A 19518-nucleotide genomic window follows, 5' to 3' on the forward strand; every position below is an offset into this window, starting at 1 on the left:
GTGCTATGGTATTTCTTTTTTATCCTTATTTCTTCTTCTGTAGTAAATAATTGATGAAGCTGTGAATTCAGCTTTATTTTTTCCGTTTTCTTTGTTGGCATGGACGGTGAATTCAAAATCAATACAAGGACCACTCTAGGAAGAGGAGGGGTAAGCCTAAAGCCCCAAGGTCCAAGAGTTCGGCGGAGTGGGAATGAAATGGAAGTGGGGGGGGGGGGGGGAGTAATAAACCATGACGTTAGAACTCCACAACCAAGTCTGCTTTTAGGACACCAACATTCCGACTTGACACTTTGAGCAGCCTAGCTAGGGGTATATGGTAGCACCGTGGTGCTGGTTGAGGCGTACCTCTATCATTTCCTATTTCTGTTTCTGATGATAAAAAGGGCATCTAGCTACTTGGGAGCCAGACACTTGGTTTGCTAATTCAATTCTGACTGTAAAGTTTGGTTAGCTTGTACGTACTTCTCATTCTCATTCCATCCCATCCTCTTTCCTGAAACTATCTCCTTTTCCTGTTTGGTCACGGGTACAGCTTTCGAAAGATAAGTCCAGAGTTTTCCGTTTGGATGGGACGGCAGGTCAAACTAACATTAATGACCTAATTAACTGTTTCCCCGTGTATTACAGAAACCATTTCTTAAACTTTCTGCAACTGCAAGGCATGAAAAGTTAATTCAGTATTTTCAAAAAAAAAAAAAAAAAGAGGCCAAATTTACTTCAGCTATGAAAACCGGTTGGTTGCATGTTCGCCGCAAGATCAATAGGACATGTATAGTGATCGTATCCACATTTTACTTATACAGAAGATGGGCATGTCTTAGTTAATTACAACTTTGGGTTCTTTAATCTCAAGTGATAATTTATAGATTCTCAGAAATCAGAATTATGGAGATATTCGGGATTCCATGGAGCTGGAAGGACACGTGGAGGTGGGGTTGGAGCAAAGGCCGCCATGAACGCCAATTTAAGCCGTGTCTGGGGGTGCTAGAGAGAGAGAGAGAGAGCAGAACGACAGAGATTCCTGAGTGTGACCCCATCCCCCACCTTAAACATGTTAGTGGGACCCCCTTTCCAACACGGAACATCAGAGACGAGCCACTGTCATGGTGACACGCGTCCGACCTCCATCACTGCCCAGCTCAGCATGTTCACCTCTTCCGATTGTCTCTAGCTGTCTAACCCCTTCCATCACTTCATCTCCTGTTCATGTTGAGAATGACATGCTTGCCCACACCCTTCAACCCCTTCTTCTTCTTCTTCAGCTTTCTCAACAATTATCTTTCTTCCAGGAAAGCGACCTCCTTTTTTTAATTTATTTAATTTTACTTTGGCCGTGCCCATGTTGTGTCTGTTCATTTGTCAATTTGTGGGTCCCATTCACTCAACCGTCCTCATCATCAAACACCCATTGATTCCTTCGAATCCTTGTGAAAAAATTTTGAGGTGGATCGATTTTGTGTGGCTGGTCCGATTAAAAGAGAAGGCAGATATTTGCATCTCTCACACCCAAAACAGGGGCTTACCAGTTAGGATTTCATGTGACGTCCGTTAAAGTTATAGGCCTTTGAGCACCAGATAAGGTTGGCGCTTCCTGCGTCTATCCCATATGCTTATATAATTAAGCAATTCTTTATTATTGATTGGAAAAAAATAAATTAAATTAAAGCAGAGATATTAATTGGAGGGGTAGTCCATGCGTCTGTGGATGAATGATAGCAGCACATTGGGTGTCGGCATATCATTGCTGATTCTGATCCAACCAATCCAATTATTTTTGTGCAGAACCACTTTTGGTTTTTCTTTGGCCTGATTTATGAACCACTATTATGTTTTTTATGTGTTGTTGTTTTGCTAATAATGCATGTGTCATGTTAGTTCCTTCTGATCATGGCTTTTACGTGGATTCCTCCAATTGTTGCGTGCTCCCACCCTCCTTTGATTGCTTCCCCCAACCAACATATATTTTTATTTATGTTATACCGTAATTAAGCTTTTTGTCTCACGCCCCCAACTATTTTTTTTATTTTTTTAAAAAAATATTATATGACAAAATAGATAGATTTAGGTGTCGAAGACAATAACAGATTATCACAAATAATTCTGACTATAAAAATTACAAATACATGCCTATCATTCGTCGATTTTTAATGTCTTATTGCATTACCCCCTCTATTTTTAAATGCAATAAATAGTTTTTGAAAAACACACGGACTAAAGATTTTGTCTCTGCCTAAAATTTTTTGTTCCTTCCATACCTTTTTTTTTTTAAATAAATAAATGATATGATCATAATCAACAAAGCATAAGTTTTGTGTGTTGCGAGAAATGAGAAGAATGAACTGCCTTATATTGTTTTAGAGCAGTTCTTTTGCCAAACCAGAGTATATTGAGACATAGATTAATTAGATAATAGATCGAACACATATAATAAGGCCATGAAAGGTATGCTGAATGAAATACTACTTTTCTCGTTAAACTTTTATTTTGCTTATAAATATAAGATTTCAATCCACTTTGTTTTTCATATTTATTCATTTTTTTCTTAAGGTGGTCTTTTTAATAATGATAATTTTGGCCAATACACTTGATTAGTAAAGATATTTTTAAAAAATACAATACCTATTTATAAAAAATGACTGACTTAATTTATTTTTTTAATCTACTCAGATTAGTCAACTAACTCTTATATTTAGATTGAAAGTAGTACATTAGTAATAGAGATATGCATAGTCCTGGCTTACGGCCTTGCGGTCTAATAATATCAAAGCTCTCCTATGTAGAATGAGTGATATAAGATCGATCTTACCTGGAATTATAGGTCCTTAACATTCATCCTTTTAATTGAAGGGGGAAATAAAAAGAAACGTATTTGTTTTGAAAACATATACGAAGACATGGAAAAATGAAGGTGTGATGTGAGTTAATGTGAAGAAATTATGAAAGGCACTACGGAAATTAGGTGCAACGTTGAAGAAAACAACAACATCAACTTTCTACGTCTTCTCTCTCTAGACTACCCTCCTCTGTTTAGCCATTACCGAAACGAGGTTCTAGCTAGCCAAAATCTTTGCATGAAGGTGGCGTCTTATCAGCATTTTAATACTAGCTATCACCAAATTACACACTACACCACTCTTTTCCTTCTCTGCAACTCTGCAAATGGAATCCATGGCCCCCTTTTACCCATCTCTCTCACCCCTCTTTTATACTCGCTCTGCCTCATTTTCAATACCTTTTACTTTTTCAACCATACTTTGATTGATTATTGCTTTCTTCCATCTCAATGATATATAACTCAATAACTATACACACCTTAAAACATATATAAAAGATTACTATGTATATAAAAGCTGTCATAAATTCCCACGCCGAGACCACTCCTGCATGACTTCCTTTCTTTTTTTCTTTGAAGAAAAAGTATTGACGATCGTGAGGATGTGGGCCATTTTTCATAGCTACAGGCAAAGAGTAATTTCAAAAAGCCATTTTTGTGTCTTATATCTTGTCGTGTGCGATATTAGGCTCGGAGCTTAATTCAGATAAAAATAAATATAAAAAAAGGACAGTAGTGAGAGAGAGAGAGTGACAACTCAGGTGACGACGGGTTGAGTCCTCCTAAGTGAAAACCATTTCCACGACGACCGCTTTTCCCTACGCTTCGTCCGACCAAAAAATCGCGGGCCCTCACTTCTGTGCCAAGTCTTCTTCACGCTCCTTCTGGCGCGTGCTCCACATGCTTCGCCCGGAGTCCCTTCGCCAATCGCCGGTCCCCTTCTCTCTCTCTCTCTCTCTCGGCCCACTGGGCGCCAGAAGATAAAATCCTAATTATTATTTGTATTTTATAATAACAACAACAATATCATACCTGCTGCTTTTAATTGCTTTTGGTGCTATTCGCCATTCGGAAACAAAATATGAAGTGCGTTACTTTGTCAACTTATGACTGGAGTACAGTGGTGGGGGGATGTTCAGGCATCGGTGAGCAGGGCTATAATTACCGCTCGTACCTCTGCTTCCTGAGACGCCAGAATTACCGAGTTTAAAGTTGATACTCGCAATATTTTCTGACATTGTGTTATATATACCCTCACATACCTCTTAATTACTGCCATCTTCGTCGGAGGCTGTAAAATTCCTTTCCTGTTTTATTAAATATTATTAAATTATTAATTATTAATTATTCCTCTTGATATCGTATTTCTTCGGTTGAGGACTCGGCTGTTTGTTTTGTTAGGTGTGTGAGAGAAGAGGAGAGAGGTTCTTTGAGATCTGGAACCAACATGGAACATCATCAGGTGAGGAAGCTGAGGCTTTTTTCTTTCCTCATGTTGTTGTGTTCGGGACGATGAGCTTCAGATTCAGCTTCTTCGGAGCTTTTCATTTTTTTAAGAGACGGACTGCTTCTGAATTTGCTTTATTTGTAAGCAGGGCCAGTAAGTCTCTGGATGGTTGTCTTCGATTCTTCTTCTTCATGGTGTCCTCTCCTGTGGACAATTTACTGTTAATGGCGTGCATGGAAACGAAGGTTTCTGAAATAAGGGACCAGAGGTTGGTTTCTTTTGTTGGAGGGAAGTTTTGATTGAAGCGTGGAATCGATCAAGGTTCCTCCTCCTTTGCGGCGCTCAAAAAGGTAAAAAGTTTCTCTTTGCTCTCTCTCCCTTGTTTTAATTATTCCTCAAAATTAAGAGAAGCGGCTTAATTTATTATTAGTGTCTAATTGTTCAACGCATTTTGGATCGTTTTGACTCTCCACTCGCAGCATTTACTGAGAGAATCGCAGAGCCTAGAAGACTTTAATTCCCTCACCAAAAACAGGAAAGAACGCTGCTAGCACTGTTTGATCTCCTAGTCTCTTCCGGTAATCACCAAGTATCCATTTTAAGAACTAATCATTAATGAGGGAAGTTGAGAAGAGGTTGGATCCGCAACTCTGGCACGCTTGCGCCGGAGGTATGGTTCAAATGCCTCCGGTGAACTCCAAAGTTTTTTACTTTCCCCAAGGCCACGCCGAGCACGCTCAGGCCAACCTTAATTTTCCCCCTTCCTTAAGGATTCCGCCGCTTATTCTTTGTCATGTGGTATCGGTGAAATTCTTGGCCGACCCAGAAACTGATGAAGTTTTTGCTAAGATAAGGTTGGTTCCTGTGAGAAATTCCGAGCTCGATTACGACGACGACGGTGTTACGGATGGTAAGGGATCGGAGAATTCAGAAAAACCAGCATCTTTTGCGAAAACATTAACCCAATCTGATGCGAACAATGGTGGGGGCTTCTCTGTTCCAAGGTATTGCGCAGAAACCATCTTCCCACGGCTGGATTACTCTGCCGAGCCACCCGTCCAAACTGTGGCTGCCAAGGACGTTCATGGCGAAACTTGGAATTTCAGACATATATACAGGGGAACACCTCGTCGGCACTTACTAACCACTGGGTGGAGCACTTTCGTGAACCAAAAGAAACTTGTTGCTGGGGATTCTATTGTTTTTTTGAGGGCTGAAAACGGCGAACTCTGTGTCGGAATTCGCCGAGCAAAACGCGGTGGTTTTGGCAGCCGGATGCAAACCCCATCCGCTGGCTGGCGTGGTAGTGCCGGAAGTGGTGTGGGCCCTTGTGGGGGCTTCTCTTATTTCTTGAGGGAGGAGAACAAATTACTGCCTAATGCTTGTGGGAATTCAAGCCCTGGAAGAGCAAACGTGAGGCCTGAATCTGTGATGGAGGCTATGACACTGGCCGCTAGTGGTCAGGCATTTGAAGTAGTTTATTATCCTCGAGCTAGTACTCCAGAGTTTTGTGTTAAAGCTGCATCTGTGAGAGCTGCAATGAGAACCCAATGGTGCTGTAGCATGAGGTTCAAGATGGCCTTTGAGACCGAGGATTCTTCTAGAATCAGCTGGTTCATGGGGACCATTGCTTCTGTTCAGGTTGTCGATCCCGTGCGTTGGCCCAACTCCCCCTGGCGACTTCTTCAGGTGCTCTCTCTTCCCTACTTTATTATGTTCCTTTCTATTTTTAATCAACATGTTGGTGAGCATTCTTGCGATCCTGTTTGTTAGGGGGTTTAAAGGGCTCGTTCTCCATGCATCTTTGTTGAAATGTTCTTTTTTTTTTTTTTGCCTTTTTTGGTGAACGAAATGTTCTTTGATTTCTCGTAGTTTAATTTTTTGAAGTAAATATGAACTGGTCTGGGCATGCTAGTTAAGTAAATCTATGTGGCAGTTGGAACACAGTGCTTTAACAAAATAGATCTTTTTAATCTATGACGCCTGAAGCTTCCCCCGCTACAACACATCCTCACTTTCCTGGAATTTCTATAATGCATGGGCAATTGTGAATTCTAAAACTAGAGTATGTGTTAATTCCCGCAATTCTCGTCCCTCTCCTCCTATATCCATCTCAATAGATAGCAGGGGCTTAACCTTTGGAAGGCCTATAATGCCCGTTGTTGATGACATTTGATATTTGGTTATTGTATCATAATCTTTGTCCTACTATATACATGTAAATATGAACTAGCCTCTTTTCTGGGGAAAAAAGAGGTGTTTGCTCTATAGATTTGAGTGCATTCACTCCGGATTTTAATTCAAATTATTCCGGTAGAATTTTGTCATGCAATCTTGATTGATCATGATCCTTAACGCAGGTTACTTGGGATGAACCAGGTCTGCTGCAGAATGTGAAGCGCGTTAGCCCATGGTTAGTAGAATTGGTATCAAACATGCCAGTCATTCATTTCACACCTTTTTCTGCGCCAAGGAAGAAGCTGCGGCTTCCACAACACTCGGACTTCCCCTTTGATGGTCAATTTCAAATACCGACATTTTCAGGCAACCCCCTTGGGCCTAGCAGCCCCTCGTGTTGTCTATCTGATAATGCTCCTGCAGGCATACAGGGAGCCAGGCATGCTCAATTTGGAATATCTTTTTCAGATCTCCACCTTAACAATAAAGTGCAGTTGGGGTTGCTTCCAACTAACATCCAGCAGCTTGATATACATCCTGGAATGTCCAATGGCAAGATGGCAAACAATGGCGGGAACAATGAAAGCTTGTCTTGCTTGCTAACCGTGGGAAATTCTTGTAAGAGTTTAGAGAAATCTGATAATGTGAAGAGACACCGGTTTTTGCTTTTTGGTCAACCAATACTCACTGAGCAACAAATTTCTCGAAGCTGTTCTAGTGATAAGTTGTCTCAGAGTGTTACTGAAAAAGATTTGCCAGCCGAAAACAGAGACAAGACAAGGTGCAAATTGGGTGATTCGCAAGCTGGTCTTTCTCCGCAGTTTTCACCTGGGAAATCTTCTAATGTTGAGTATTCTTGGCAACTAGGCTTGGATAATGGTCATTGCAAGGTTTTCATGGAATCTGAAGATGTGGGACGGACCCTTGACCTGTCGTGTCTTGGTTCTTATGAAGAGCTGTACAGAAGACTGGCCAACATGTTTGGAATTGAAAGATCTACAATGTTGCGCCATGTACTCTACTATGATGCATCGGGTGCTGTTAAGCAAACTGGATTAGAACCCTTCAGGTACCGTTTGTGTTACTTTCTCTCATCTTAGTTTCAATCATCATCTTATCTTCACCAAGGACTTAAATCTGGCTCTGTCATGAATGTCTAACTTGTGTTAAGTCATATATTTATTGTGTTTCTGTTTCTCTGGGATCTCCCTGCAGTGACTTCATGAAAACGGCAAAAAGATTGACAATTCTGACCAATTCAGCCAGCAAAGAGTTTTAAGAGTTAAGGGTGAGAGCTTGCTATACCTTCATATTCCAAGTCGCCCCTTGCGATCTTATGGGGTCCAATTTATACTTTAATATTTGTAGTATGATCTGCTTGGCCTTTTTATGGACTATCAAAGTGGTGACCAAGAAGGGTCTGTTTTACAGATATTAACATGGAATAGATGCATCAAATGGAATCGAAGAGGCACTCTTAGCGTTTGTGCTTAACGTGGCGTGGCATGAGATGTGAGAAGAAATTGAAGGGCATAAATTTGGAAGCGGCTGAATATGAACTGAATATCTTATCAACGTTGGCATCTTCGTTTTCTTCTTAAAGTCCACATGTCCCAACAAATAATGATCCCATCTCATGTAAACTATTGTTTCCAATATTATAACTGTTATCATCATCATTAGCCAAGATTTCGTTTCTGTGAAGCCCTCTTTCTTTTCAACATTGTGCTCGCCACTGCTGTGTGTCTCCACGATCACCTTATTTGCTCTGTGGAAGTTGACTCTGATTATTCATGTGCTTATTGTGTGTCGGCTTTCGCATCTCCAATCATGATCAGGCCACGCCATCTGGAGATTGTACAAGGATGAAAATATTTAAACTTTTGGCCTTCGTTGATTTGTTTACTGCCCCCCGACTTGACGGTCCTCTGTTTGTGGGTGTTCTGAAACTTCGTAACTTCGTCCCTTTTAGCTTCCTAAGATAACCAATTGTGGAATTTACCGTCAGAAAATTATGAATCGAAACCTTAAGAAGCATTTAGTGGGGGGGAAAAAAAGTGAATAGTACCTTTTTGTACTCGGAGGACATGATGAGTTATCGAAGAAAGCGAACCCTCATAGTCGCAGGATAAAGGAAAGCTATGTTTCCTGCATCCTTTAATTGCGGCTTAGCTGTAAAAATCACTTATAAGCATGTTTTTTATAAATCAAAACATTTTTTTTACATATTTATCCTGTATTTTATAAATCATGAATATAAAAACTACTTATAAGCTATTCTAAATGTACTCTAAGTCGGATGCCTTCCTTGTCACCCTGTCAGTCATAAATAATTATTATCCCTCTAAGCAATTCTCAGAAACAAGAAATGATAATTTTTCTGTAATTAGTATGTAGAGAATTTGCAATACTTTCTTTTCTTAAAAAAAATGCTGTTAACATTTAATTATGAAAATCTAATGCATAGAAATAAATATATCCTAATAAACCGGAAAGCAAGTTATAGAAAAGATATGTATTATTCTAAGATAGAAATGTGTAATGATATAATATAAACCAGCAAGGCCGGTAGAGTTGAGGGTATCTAGGAGATTGGGATCTGAAAATCCAGAAAACATGATCTGGGTCTGGGCAGTCTGCAGTCTGTGGATCAATCGCTGTGGAATCCTCACGTGTTCCCCGGAAAAAATATTTAGAAATTCAAGCAGCGATATTTGATGTGCGACGGTGCATGAGGGGTCTTGAAGAAGAGAGTCTCCCGGAGATGTTGGAGACCGAGACGGGCTTGCCATTTGCCCAACCACCCTAAATCTAAGGGTTGTTTTAGGAGTCCCATGCAAAAGTCACACGTGGGGGCGTGTGGGACCAACGTTAAAAAAAGAGATAAAACAAGACATTCACGTGCAAGCAGACGCAGCGCCCCAGCCGAGTCGCCGTTTTGATGGTCGGGCCCTTTTTGAACATTTGACTCTCCCTCTCTTCCCTTCCTTCCCCACGCTTTGCCTCTAACCCCTATCATCAATATCAGTAGCTGGTCAAAAAACAAGAAATCGCTTCGGTTCAGCGAAGTTCAGTGATCTTTAAAAGAGTAATGACTGATTGGTTAGGGAGAATCTAGTCTTCAATCATCAGTATGATATCGTTGTATTAAAAAATTGGTCGTTAGTACCTAGTATCGTCATCAACTCGTAACGTTGCGACAAGATCTAGCCCGAGACGAACGATTTCTCGCCTACGAAAAATGAGGCAGCGTCATTGAATACTGAGGTCGATATAATATTAGAGGCTTTTAGTACTTCTCAAGCTTCTTGGTAAATACAAACAACGCGCGCCCAACGAGAGTCGATTATTTGTTTAAGACGAACAGGTCAAACCTTTGTCACTTTGACACTACTTTCTATTCATAACATAGTTAACACTCGAGAACTACGTGGGATTCATTCACGGTATTCTTCCAATTAATGCATCTATATATAATCGACGCAAAAGCAGAAGCCCTAGAGACGGTGTTTAGATCAAGAGGTAAACGGACCCAGAAATTTTTTTTGAAATTTCCATAAATGAGGGGGATACCCATAAATCACGTACAGGTGGCAAAACTTCAAACAATGAACAAGGCTTTAATATCTAACGAAAGGGAATCGAAACGAAAATACACTGTACATAAATCTGCTGCATAGGCCCCTGCGAACCTAGAATGGGGTTACGTTAGCCACGGTGCAACTATTCATACAACAAGTAACAGAAACAAGATTTGCTGCTATTCCATCTCACTCCAGAACAGCAACCTCTTGATCAACCCTCCAGTAATTTGCGTCATTGAATTCCTTCATTCCAGGTCCGCCCTCTTCAGAGTTATCCTTTTCTGGCACTTTCGGGACAACATTTCTTTTCAACGGTCCTGCTTCCCCGACTATTCCTTCTTTGAGAGCCTGCTCCATAGCTTTCTCAGTACCTTCTAATTCCACACCAACAAATTCAACATCCTCCTCAAAAAGGGAAGGTACTGGTGCCGATCTCTGACTCGAGTCCCCTTCCCGCTCACTTGAATCTCTAGTAGTTGACAAACCATTTGTAAGTGCGGATTCCCCACTTGAAGGTGAACAAGAATTGGGGCTGCCTAATTGAGATTTAGCAGATATATCGCTGTCAGAATCATCATGATCAACAAAAGGATTTGTGCTTGAACCAGAAACTTGCATATCTGATGGTTCAGCCCCTCCCACCCAGTCAGGTAATGGCCTATCCCCAAACAGGTCCTCATTTTCAGATGCCTCAAACCTGAAAAATCCCATATCATGCGCAGCACCTACCTTCTCACTTTCCGAGCTTAGAGTGCCGCCATTCATTGATTTGCGGTCACTTAATCCACTGAAGAAGTTTGTACTCAAGTTAGACGACCCATTTGTGGTATTTCTGTTTTCAGCCGATTCCTCTTCCTCCCCTACCACTACCTCATCATCACTACTGTTGTTAGCACCATTTGTAGTACCTCCATTCAAGTTAATCTCATCCATCATCTCAGATGATGATGTTCCCCCAAACACACTTACATTTCTGTCATCTTGGGATGCAAACCAGTCGGAGTTTGTAAAAAGGCTACTGCACATTAAAAAAATAAAAATACAAGAAGCCCTCTTATTTCGATATCAAAATGAAGATTTATAGAGATACACTAACACAGATCCTAAGCTTCATTACCGATAGTTATCGAGCAAAATGACGAGGGGAAAATCGAGCACCATAAAACAATAGAATTATAGAACTTAACCCGATTTCACAAACAGTTGAAATGCAAGAGTGAGTTTGAACATCCATAAACCTAAATGGGTAAAGTGAACAAAACTAAGTAGTTTCAGTGACAAATTGGCATAGAATCAATGGATAAATCAAATTTTGATGGTACTCAACTAGTCAAGTGTGTTGGTGTGATAAATTGGCATAGAATCAATGGATAAATTAAATTTTGATGGTATTCAAGTAGTCAAGTGGGTTGGTTCCCCTGTCTTTATAATTATAAAGACAGGAGAACCAACCCACTTCAATACCCCATACTACTTCATGAGACTTGTACTTTGAACTACCTAGGCAATCAATGTGTTTTCACTCAACAATACTTCCACTCAACTTCTGCACCAGCTCAGAACCCTTTTAGGGTAGTCCTTTCTAGAACCATTGACCACTAGCTTTGACACCAATTGACAAGCACCCAATTGGGTTGAGAAGCCCTCCCCCCAAAACTAGTTATTGAGAGAGAAGAACTAACCAATTTAATTACCCCATAAAACATCTCATAATACTCAACGGGGGATTTAGGCATTCCATATGAAGAAGGCTGAGGGAAAGAATGAAAACCCCTGCTTGATGATTTACAAACACTTGGACAAACAAAAAGGGCTAATAGAATATGCTGCCTCCCGTATCAAAATCTGCATTTCGTTCTTCCATAGTTGCATTAAAAAAATGTCCCTTTCCCAATATTATGTGACTTCACCCTCCACTATTCTCTGTCACTGTCTTGGGAAGAGCATAATAATTTGAGGACAGAAGGGATGACAAGTGGAAGATGAAGCATACAAGAAAACCTGGAAAGATATTAACTCAATACAGTAGACATGGTACTAGTCAATTAATCCTTAGCTAGATCAAATACCTCTCAACATAAATATCTAGTCATATACATATTGGAGACTGACCTTCCTTGATCATCACCAAGTCTTAGAGACGATATGACTACCTCAGCAGAATCATCACCAAAGTAGACATCCTGCATTTTGTGCAACAAACTTATCAATGCATCAGCATATCTTAAAAAAAAAATAGTAGAAGACCACAAGATAGTTTGTTTTGCATGGGACTCATTCAAAGGAAGGACAACTCATGCTCAAATGGTAAACTACAAATCACAGAACAAGTCAGCAATGTGCTTGACAGTTGCGCGGATAGCAGACCATAAAAAGCTTTAGTCACCCACTTTTCAGAAGGTAGACATTTTATTTTAACCAAGCTGGCTCTTGTTCTCCCAAAAAATGGCAAGATCAGCCAAAAAAAATTACTTTAGTCACCGAAGATCAGAGCCTTTACCTCATCATCTCGACCAAGTCCTCCATGGTCCTAAAACAAAGACAGTCAAGATATTAAACCACAATATAGGTTTTCCAGCTCATACAACCCACCAAATAATGATGCTCAACCCCAGAAGGAAAATCTGAAGAAGAACTTGGAGGATTCAAGAATGCACATAGATGCACACAAATGTGTACATGCATGCACAGATATGGGGAGAGGAGGCAGCCAACTACAAACCTCTTCATTATCCTCGTTTCCATAAATTTTGTAATTAAAAGCTTGGTTCAAATTATTGGCTAATGCTGCAACATCGTAATCTCTATTATGAAGCTCATCATCATCACTATCCCTCATCCTATCTTGTAATGCAGTGGGGCGTCTGCGCACACAGGAAAAATAAGATAATGCCAAATGAGAAAGGATTCGCAACTTAAAAGGGAGCATATAACGCAGACAAAAGGCACAATTAACGATCATTTGCACCAAGCCATAAAAAAAATAACAAGTAAACAAGCGCCACATAATTATTAAATATTACAACCCCATCCAAAATACGTTAAGTTATATATAATACTTATCATTATCATTATCACATAGTTTTTCCCATGCTAAATTAATGCATAACCCACCTCAACCTTAGGTTATGTGTAGATAACTTCCCTGACCCTTGTACTGGAGAAAAGCTCACTTTCGGTCTTCATTATTTATTCAAGGGCATTGGATCTTGCCTACTTTAATTCATCTAATTTATATCAAGCACAGAAAAATCTAACAGATATTACACTTCAGAAAAATAATCTTGGCCTGGCCAGTAACGCTTTTTGGCTTTTGCAAAGCACTTGAGATGAACAAATGAGACTAGAACTTACCCACAACCCCAACGATGAACATTCTCAACCACATTACGCTCTTGTAGAATTGTAGCTTGCCACTCATTCCACTCATTGTTTTCCTGCAGAAAAATTAAAGACATCAAGAAGTTTACCCTATCTCAATCCTTATGTAATGTATTCACCATGTCTCTGCAAACTTGTAAACATAGTTTTCTGGTTAGGTCTAGTCTAGTTTTCTTAGCACTGAAAAACATCAAGGACTCACAAGCCATAATTCTCAAATCCCTAATATAGATGAAAATAGGCCTTGGTGGAAGATCATTAGAAGTGATATGAAATGCAAAAAGTGAAGGCTACACAAGTTCTAAATCAAAATATCAAATTTTATAAAGATTAACATTTTATGGACCCTACACATTTACACAAATGGAAAATTTTCCATTGCTGCTGGTCATCAAAATTAAAAAACATGACCTAAATGTTGCATCAAGAGTTAAATATATTACTGACCTGAAGAAAGGCCTGTATGTGGCTTTGGTTATGAGCCAAGTTAACAAGTTTGTTGGCAAATCGAGTGATATGCCCAATGTTTCCTGCCCGTGGGGTCGGTTTGCCAGCAGCAGCTACTGTTGGCTGCAAGATCATTCAAGACTGCTGTTAAAAGAGGTTATAACTGTAAGTACGATAATTGAAATGTAAAATATTATGAATTACATCCAATTATGTTACTCCAGCTTAAATATGTTTTCATTCAAAAACAAAGGTAAAATACGATGCAAATTACAATGATTAATTTCATATTTTACTGGTGAATATCTTATAAGCCAATTACGGTTCTTTGCACCCTTAATTAAAGGTTTATTGATTGTGACTCAATGGCCAACAGTGTGCAAGGTTGGCATTAAACGGCCAAGATATGACATCCCATCCATCAATTTGATATCATCGGCTTACCTGATCACCGTCGCTATAAAAAACAGGATTTTTATCCGCTTGGAGAACTTTTCCAATTATATCACACTCTCGAAGAAGATAATCAACAACTTCGTCAGTTTTGCTCTCCAAACACGATAGTATTATACTTTCTACATGATGGTGTAATGAGTTATTGAATGGATATCTGTATTGGATAAACAAAATAAGGCAAGTGAGAACCATGTCATCAGTCAAGTTCAGAAACTTCTACACAAAAGAAATCAAGATTTTGCCAGGCATTGGCAACTTTGCCAAACCCAATATCATTACAATTAGTTACTTACTCAAAGAAAAGATCAATAACTCGTCGAATGATTCCTGAGTTGACTAATTCTACTTCGGCCAATTCATTCCCGGCTTTCAAAAGCACAGCAATAAACTCAACTATCTGAAATATATAGTAGATAGGTCAAAAACAGAAAATACATACATATAAATACACGCACACACAAGCAAATATTCAGACCTTGTTAAACTGTCCTTGAGCAGGAACATGAAATGATTAAATTACAACGTACATAAAAGGCAATCAAACCGTAACATGATTTGCCAAAGACAGCCATGCATGACAAATTTACAATAAAATATAAACTTCTAACCTTTAATCGATGCTTCCCAAGAGGAGGCCTTAATTCTCCATATGTTGTGGGCAATACCTTTTCATCAGATGACACATGCAAAAGTTTAAGCAACTCACCTGCAGAGAAAACAGTGAGATTTTGCACAGAAGAAACGGTGGCCATGCCATGCTCATACCTCCTATTACATAATAATCACAACTCATCACCACCAAGCTATGACCCCCATTTCCTTCAACCCCACATTGAAAAAACACTCAATAACCCAAGAGAAAACGGATGGCAAATAAGATGAATGAATTAATCATAATTTACCTACTAACAATACAATAGAACCTTAAGCACATACAATCCCTTGTACTGGAGAACCTCCAGTAATCATTCCTACGGAATAAGCAACAAACCTATTTTCTAGAGGCAAATCCTATAACTGCTAGAAAGCATAACTCACTACTGGTTTTAATTTAAACAAAACACATAAAAGCAGAATTTTTTTTTCCTAGTTTTACTACAATGCCAAACTAAGTTTAGTCAAAAACAAAAAAACAAAAAACAAAAACAAAAACAAGATATCCACAACAATACATAAAACACAGGTAAAGTATAAATGTATCTTTCTCCTTTTGAGGGATCTTCCTTGCATACCTCCTCCATGCCAGAGTTCGTCCTGTTCTCAGTTTTCTTAAATAAATAAAAGGAAGAACGTGTATACACCTAGTAACTTGTACTAAATTGAAAAACCTCGCAACCTTCTCTGAATAATAACAAATTTCCTCAAGTTTTATTCATTACCATTCCAAATGTCATGTATTACATCAAAAACCCAAATTCAAAACATTTACAAATATTCTAATGAAAAAATATCAGAAGATGCAGAGCTTCAAATGAGTTCATGAAGAAATTAGTCAAATTAACAAGAAGTTGTGAGCATATAAACGCTCAACAACACGGGCATAACACAGAAGAAACATGAATTAAATATTACCAAGTTTTTGAAGCATTGCACCAATAGTCTCTGGATTAACAGGAACTGAAGCCTCATACATGTATTGACTACGGAAAGAATGAAAAAGGGAAGCCAAGCTTGCAGATCTCTTGGAATCCAGCAAAGAAATACATACGGAGAGAGAGTAAATGAGGCTAGACTTTGATTGTGAATATTCCAAAGCATGATCCAAAATTCTTGCCACAAAACTGCATGTTAACAACGAATTAACAATCAATACATAATTAGTATTAAATAATTAAACAATAGACTATAAAGCCTTGCACTACGCACCTTGGGCTTGAAAGTTTAATTGCTAGAGCTGATGAAGCATTTCGAGTTATTGTACACAATGTTTCAGCTGCATTAGCATGAACTTCAGGAGGACTCTGGTTCATTGAAAAGTTGTTACACACATTACAACAAAAAACACCACAGAATTTACAGCGCCTGTTTTTCTAGCCATAGGGCATCTTATTTATACCATTTTCCTTGGTTAACAATAGTTGTAGGTTTGCCCATATCCATCAGTTGCTTAATCTTCTTATTTCCCATAAGGAGAAGGTGATGATGCAATATACCATTTGTATATGCTTAATGAATCTACCTCTAAAATATATCTTCTGTATGCATCTCCGATTGGATGATCCATTAAACTGAATGGAAGAGAATTATAAACTGATCATTCTTTCTATTTTCTCTGGAACATTTTCAATAGAAGGACTCTTTATAGAACCTTGTTTTGTTCCTAGAAGTCTTTCATGTGAACAATTAGGAGATATCAAAACACCACCAGCGTGGAATACATGGTAAATTTGTCAACATTCCTTGTCTACTGACCGAAGAATAAATGTGTCCTCCACCCCCCCTACCATACATAGTGAACATTACAATATGTACCACATCAAAATTATGAAAGTTACTCCGAAAGACATATAATATCTAAAGAAGCCAGCACCAAGAACGTGGACAACATGCAACTAATAAACCAAACCCAACTAGAGCGCTAGATGAATATAAATCTAGAGAGATCTTCACTTACAGATGGGCTCAATTTATCAACAATCATCTCCAGCAGGTTGCTCTCAACCAACCATTGTATCACATCTGTAAAGTTGGGATACACATGGTCATCAGCACCTACTAATCGAACCAAAACCTGTGTAGAGAACTTGTTTCAGAAACCATTTAACAACTTGGCAAGATCACAGCACCACTATAAGTACCACTGAAAGAAAAGCTTACCTCCATAATGGATGTAATTCCTATCAAATCAACCAGTTGCTGAAAAACATTCTGATGGGCCTGCAGAAAGTATGTCAGAGCATAAACAAAAAATAAATTCACAAGACTACCACTTATCAGACAGCTTAATGGGTTGTCCGATATCGACCAAAGATTATTTCACAGGAAAATGTCAAGAAGGCAATGCATATCTATATCTGGAGCTCCAGGTCTCTCCTTAAATCCTACTACAAAAACTTGCTTATTTACTTACTTGAACATAATTCATCAGAGGAAGAGTTTTCCTAATCATTAGGCAAACAAAAACCTGAAAAATGACATAGAAAAGCGCATCAATCTGGTGGTTTATCTTAATTTAAGAAGAGCTGTGGTGATAAATGTCATAAAAAGAACTTTCAGCACCATAAGTGTACCTTGCTAAAGTACCCAGCCAGCAAGGTGCCATGAGGACGGTTCGGCTCCAGGAAGGAGAATAGTAAGTTCATTAACTGTTAAGAGGAAATGGAAACAAAAATCATTACATATATACCATTAATACAGAACTTCAAGCTTTATAAAAATTTTATCATCAATGAAATAAGTACATACCTCTTCTTCCTCCACCAAAGTCTTCAGAATAACATCAATTTCACAGGTAAAAATCTCACAGGCGATGAAAGGAAACCTAAATGGCAAATCAAATATCAGATTAAAAATGGGAGAAATGTAATTTGAAATCAACATAAAAGATTTAACCAATTATCAGTTCAGAAGAAGACTGCATACTTGAAGGCCCGCTTGCTTTCAGCATCTTCTGGTGGTTCTTCAACAATGTAGCGTAGCAATTGCTCAACCTGAGCTCTGTCCCTCAGACTAGAGGGGCAAAAAACATAACCTTTAATGGAATCATCTTTATTATCACATGTGTGTATTATGTAATTACATTTTGGATTAACAGAGTATGGAAAATGTCAATCATGTTTGTGCGGATAGAGAAAATGTGCACAACATACAAGTTAATGAGGCGACTGTTTAAGGCCTTGCATTCTTGAATTATTTCCTCTTCATCTAGAAGCTCTTCTAACGTGAAATTCTCCTGGTCTAATATTGCCTCCACCTGTAAAGCACCAGAAATGCAAAATGTAATTCAGGAATCACTAAAAGAGGACAAAGGAAGTAGGTAGATGAGCTCTCTGAGCTTAAGCCAGTTGAAGCTTTGACCATCAATAAGGCACCCTCTGTAAACTAGTCATCTACAGAGAGACCTTTAATTGGAAAGTTTGACTCTCTTAATATCAGTAACCCGCAGTTTAAGGAAACATGGTAACTTTAAAGGTAAAAGCATGTTGTTACAGTTTGCCTTCGAATTCAAATAATTATAAAATAAATTGAGTATATTTAATTGGAGTAAATCTCGCGACTTCTACATCCCATATTTTGCCCACAGTAATATCCAATAATAGGGAACCTTCGAAGTAGATAAATGCTGTCTTGGCTGACAAGTGCTTGGAAAGATGTTAATAACAGAAAGTACTCAGTAATTTGCCAAGAAACATCAATGTCTTCTAATTGAGATCCTCCCAATAGAGAAGGGCAACCAAGCAGATTCAACCAAAAAAAAAAGACCGAGGCAGAAAGGGAAGTGAGGCACACCATCAACTGCTGTAGTTATAACTTATAAGCAAAAAGCACGAAAAACTACGACAGTCGAGGTCGATCCGGGAAATGATACCATGATAATATGCTTAGCATAGCGGAATAACGATTGATATCAATTTTAAAATAGGTGAATAAAAGCCGTTTGAAGAGGATAACTAACTGACGCTTGAATACCAATATATAGTGCTGAGGGGAAGATAAAACTGAACTACGGTTTAAATTAAGTAAAATCAACGTCGGACAGTGAATTAGCAAGGTGATGAAGCTCAAAATAAGAGCAGAATAACTTACAGGAGAGGAGGCAGATAAAGAAGTGAGCTTCCAAAACATGTCAACGGAAAATATTAGGAGAAATAAGTTTAGCAGCAGGGGAAGCAGGAGCTCCCCGGGTCTAAGCCCTTGGAAAAAGAGGCAAATTTAGGTCAAGTCAGGCGAACATAAAACCAGAGGATTGGAGAAAGGAAGGGAAGCACGAATCCTAGAGGGCGCTGTAAAGGCTATAAACCCTAATTTGGTGGGAAAGAGATCCAAAAAGATGCCAGACCGTGATGAACGATAAAGAAAGGAAGAGAGGAGCCCCAAAAATAATCGGAGCTTCTATAATCGCAAATGGAGGGGAGGCGCTGTAAGGTACAAAACTACAAACGATGTACTCCAGAAGTGCCACAACAACCATCCCCCGTCACATAATGGATGCACGTGGTCGTCTTCTTTTCTTTTCTTTGTTTACAACA

The 19518-nt window shown here is 38.9% G+C and overlaps 2 protein-coding genes and 1 long non-coding RNA gene across 5 annotated transcripts; 1 reads left to right on the top strand and 2 right to left on the bottom strand.

Moving 5' to 3' along the window:
- The first annotated feature begins 3992 nt into the window (after positions 1 to 3992).
- Positions 3993 to 8165, top strand: LOC114716208 (auxin response factor 18). Of its 2 annotated transcripts, XM_028901172.1 has the most exons (7): positions 3993 to 4129; positions 4238 to 4298; positions 4432 to 4633; positions 4763 to 5972; positions 6644 to 7530; positions 7677 to 7742; positions 7893 to 8165. In XM_028901172.1, exons 4-6 carry the CDS (start codon positions 4899 to 4901, stop codon positions 7738 to 7740), a joined length of 2025 nt encoding a protein of 674 aa, XP_028757005.1. In that variant the 5' UTR covers positions 3993 to 4129; positions 4238 to 4298; positions 4432 to 4633; positions 4763 to 4898; the 3' UTR covers positions 7741 to 7742; positions 7893 to 8165. The 2 variants fall into 2 exon arrangements, with proteins under 2 accessions (XP_028757005.1, XP_028757004.1); XM_028901171.1 differs by lacking the exon at positions 3993 to 4129 and having other exon boundaries at positions 4152 to 4298.
- LOC114716218 (uncharacterized) lies at positions 8160 to 8604 on the bottom strand. Its single transcript, XR_003737607.1, has 2 exons — positions 8530 to 8604; positions 8160 to 8437 (listed from the first exon to the last, which is right to left on the bottom strand). It is a non-coding gene; the product is annotated as an uncharacterized LOC114716218 (long non-coding RNA).
- A 1380-nt stretch (positions 8605 to 9984) lies between these two features.
- LOC114716219 (serine/threonine-protein phosphatase 6 regulatory subunit 3) lies at positions 9985 to 19480 on the bottom strand. 2 transcript variants are annotated; one of them, XM_028901187.1, is made up of 19 exons: positions 19076 to 19480; positions 18139 to 18242; positions 17912 to 17998; positions 17735 to 17810; positions 17560 to 17634; positions 17400 to 17453; positions 17147 to 17206; positions 16944 to 17060; positions 16196 to 16290; positions 15902 to 16110; positions 14938 to 15035; positions 14623 to 14726; positions 14318 to 14483; positions 13874 to 13996; positions 13400 to 13482; positions 12768 to 12909; positions 12546 to 12575; positions 12158 to 12228; positions 9985 to 11060 (listed from the first exon to the last, which is right to left on the bottom strand). In XM_028901187.1, the coding sequence occupies exons 1-19, from the start codon at positions 19112 to 19114 to the stop codon at positions 10232 to 10234; spliced, it is 2562 nt and encodes an 853-aa protein (XP_028757020.1). In that variant the 5' UTR covers positions 19115 to 19480; the 3' UTR covers positions 9985 to 10231. The 2 variants fall into 2 exon arrangements, with proteins under 2 accessions (XP_028757020.1, XP_028757019.1); XM_028901186.1 differs by having other exon boundaries at positions 9985 to 11063; positions 19076 to 19478.
- Positions 19481 to 19518: the final 38 nt, after the last annotated feature.

This window comes from Neltuma alba, unplaced genomic scaffold (assembly GCF_004799145.2).
Source record: "Neltuma alba isolate B1F8T4 unplaced genomic scaffold, ASM479914v2 tig00011648_pilon, whole genome shotgun sequence".
NCBI lineage: Eukaryota > Viridiplantae > Streptophyta > Magnoliopsida > Fabales > Fabaceae > Neltuma > Neltuma alba.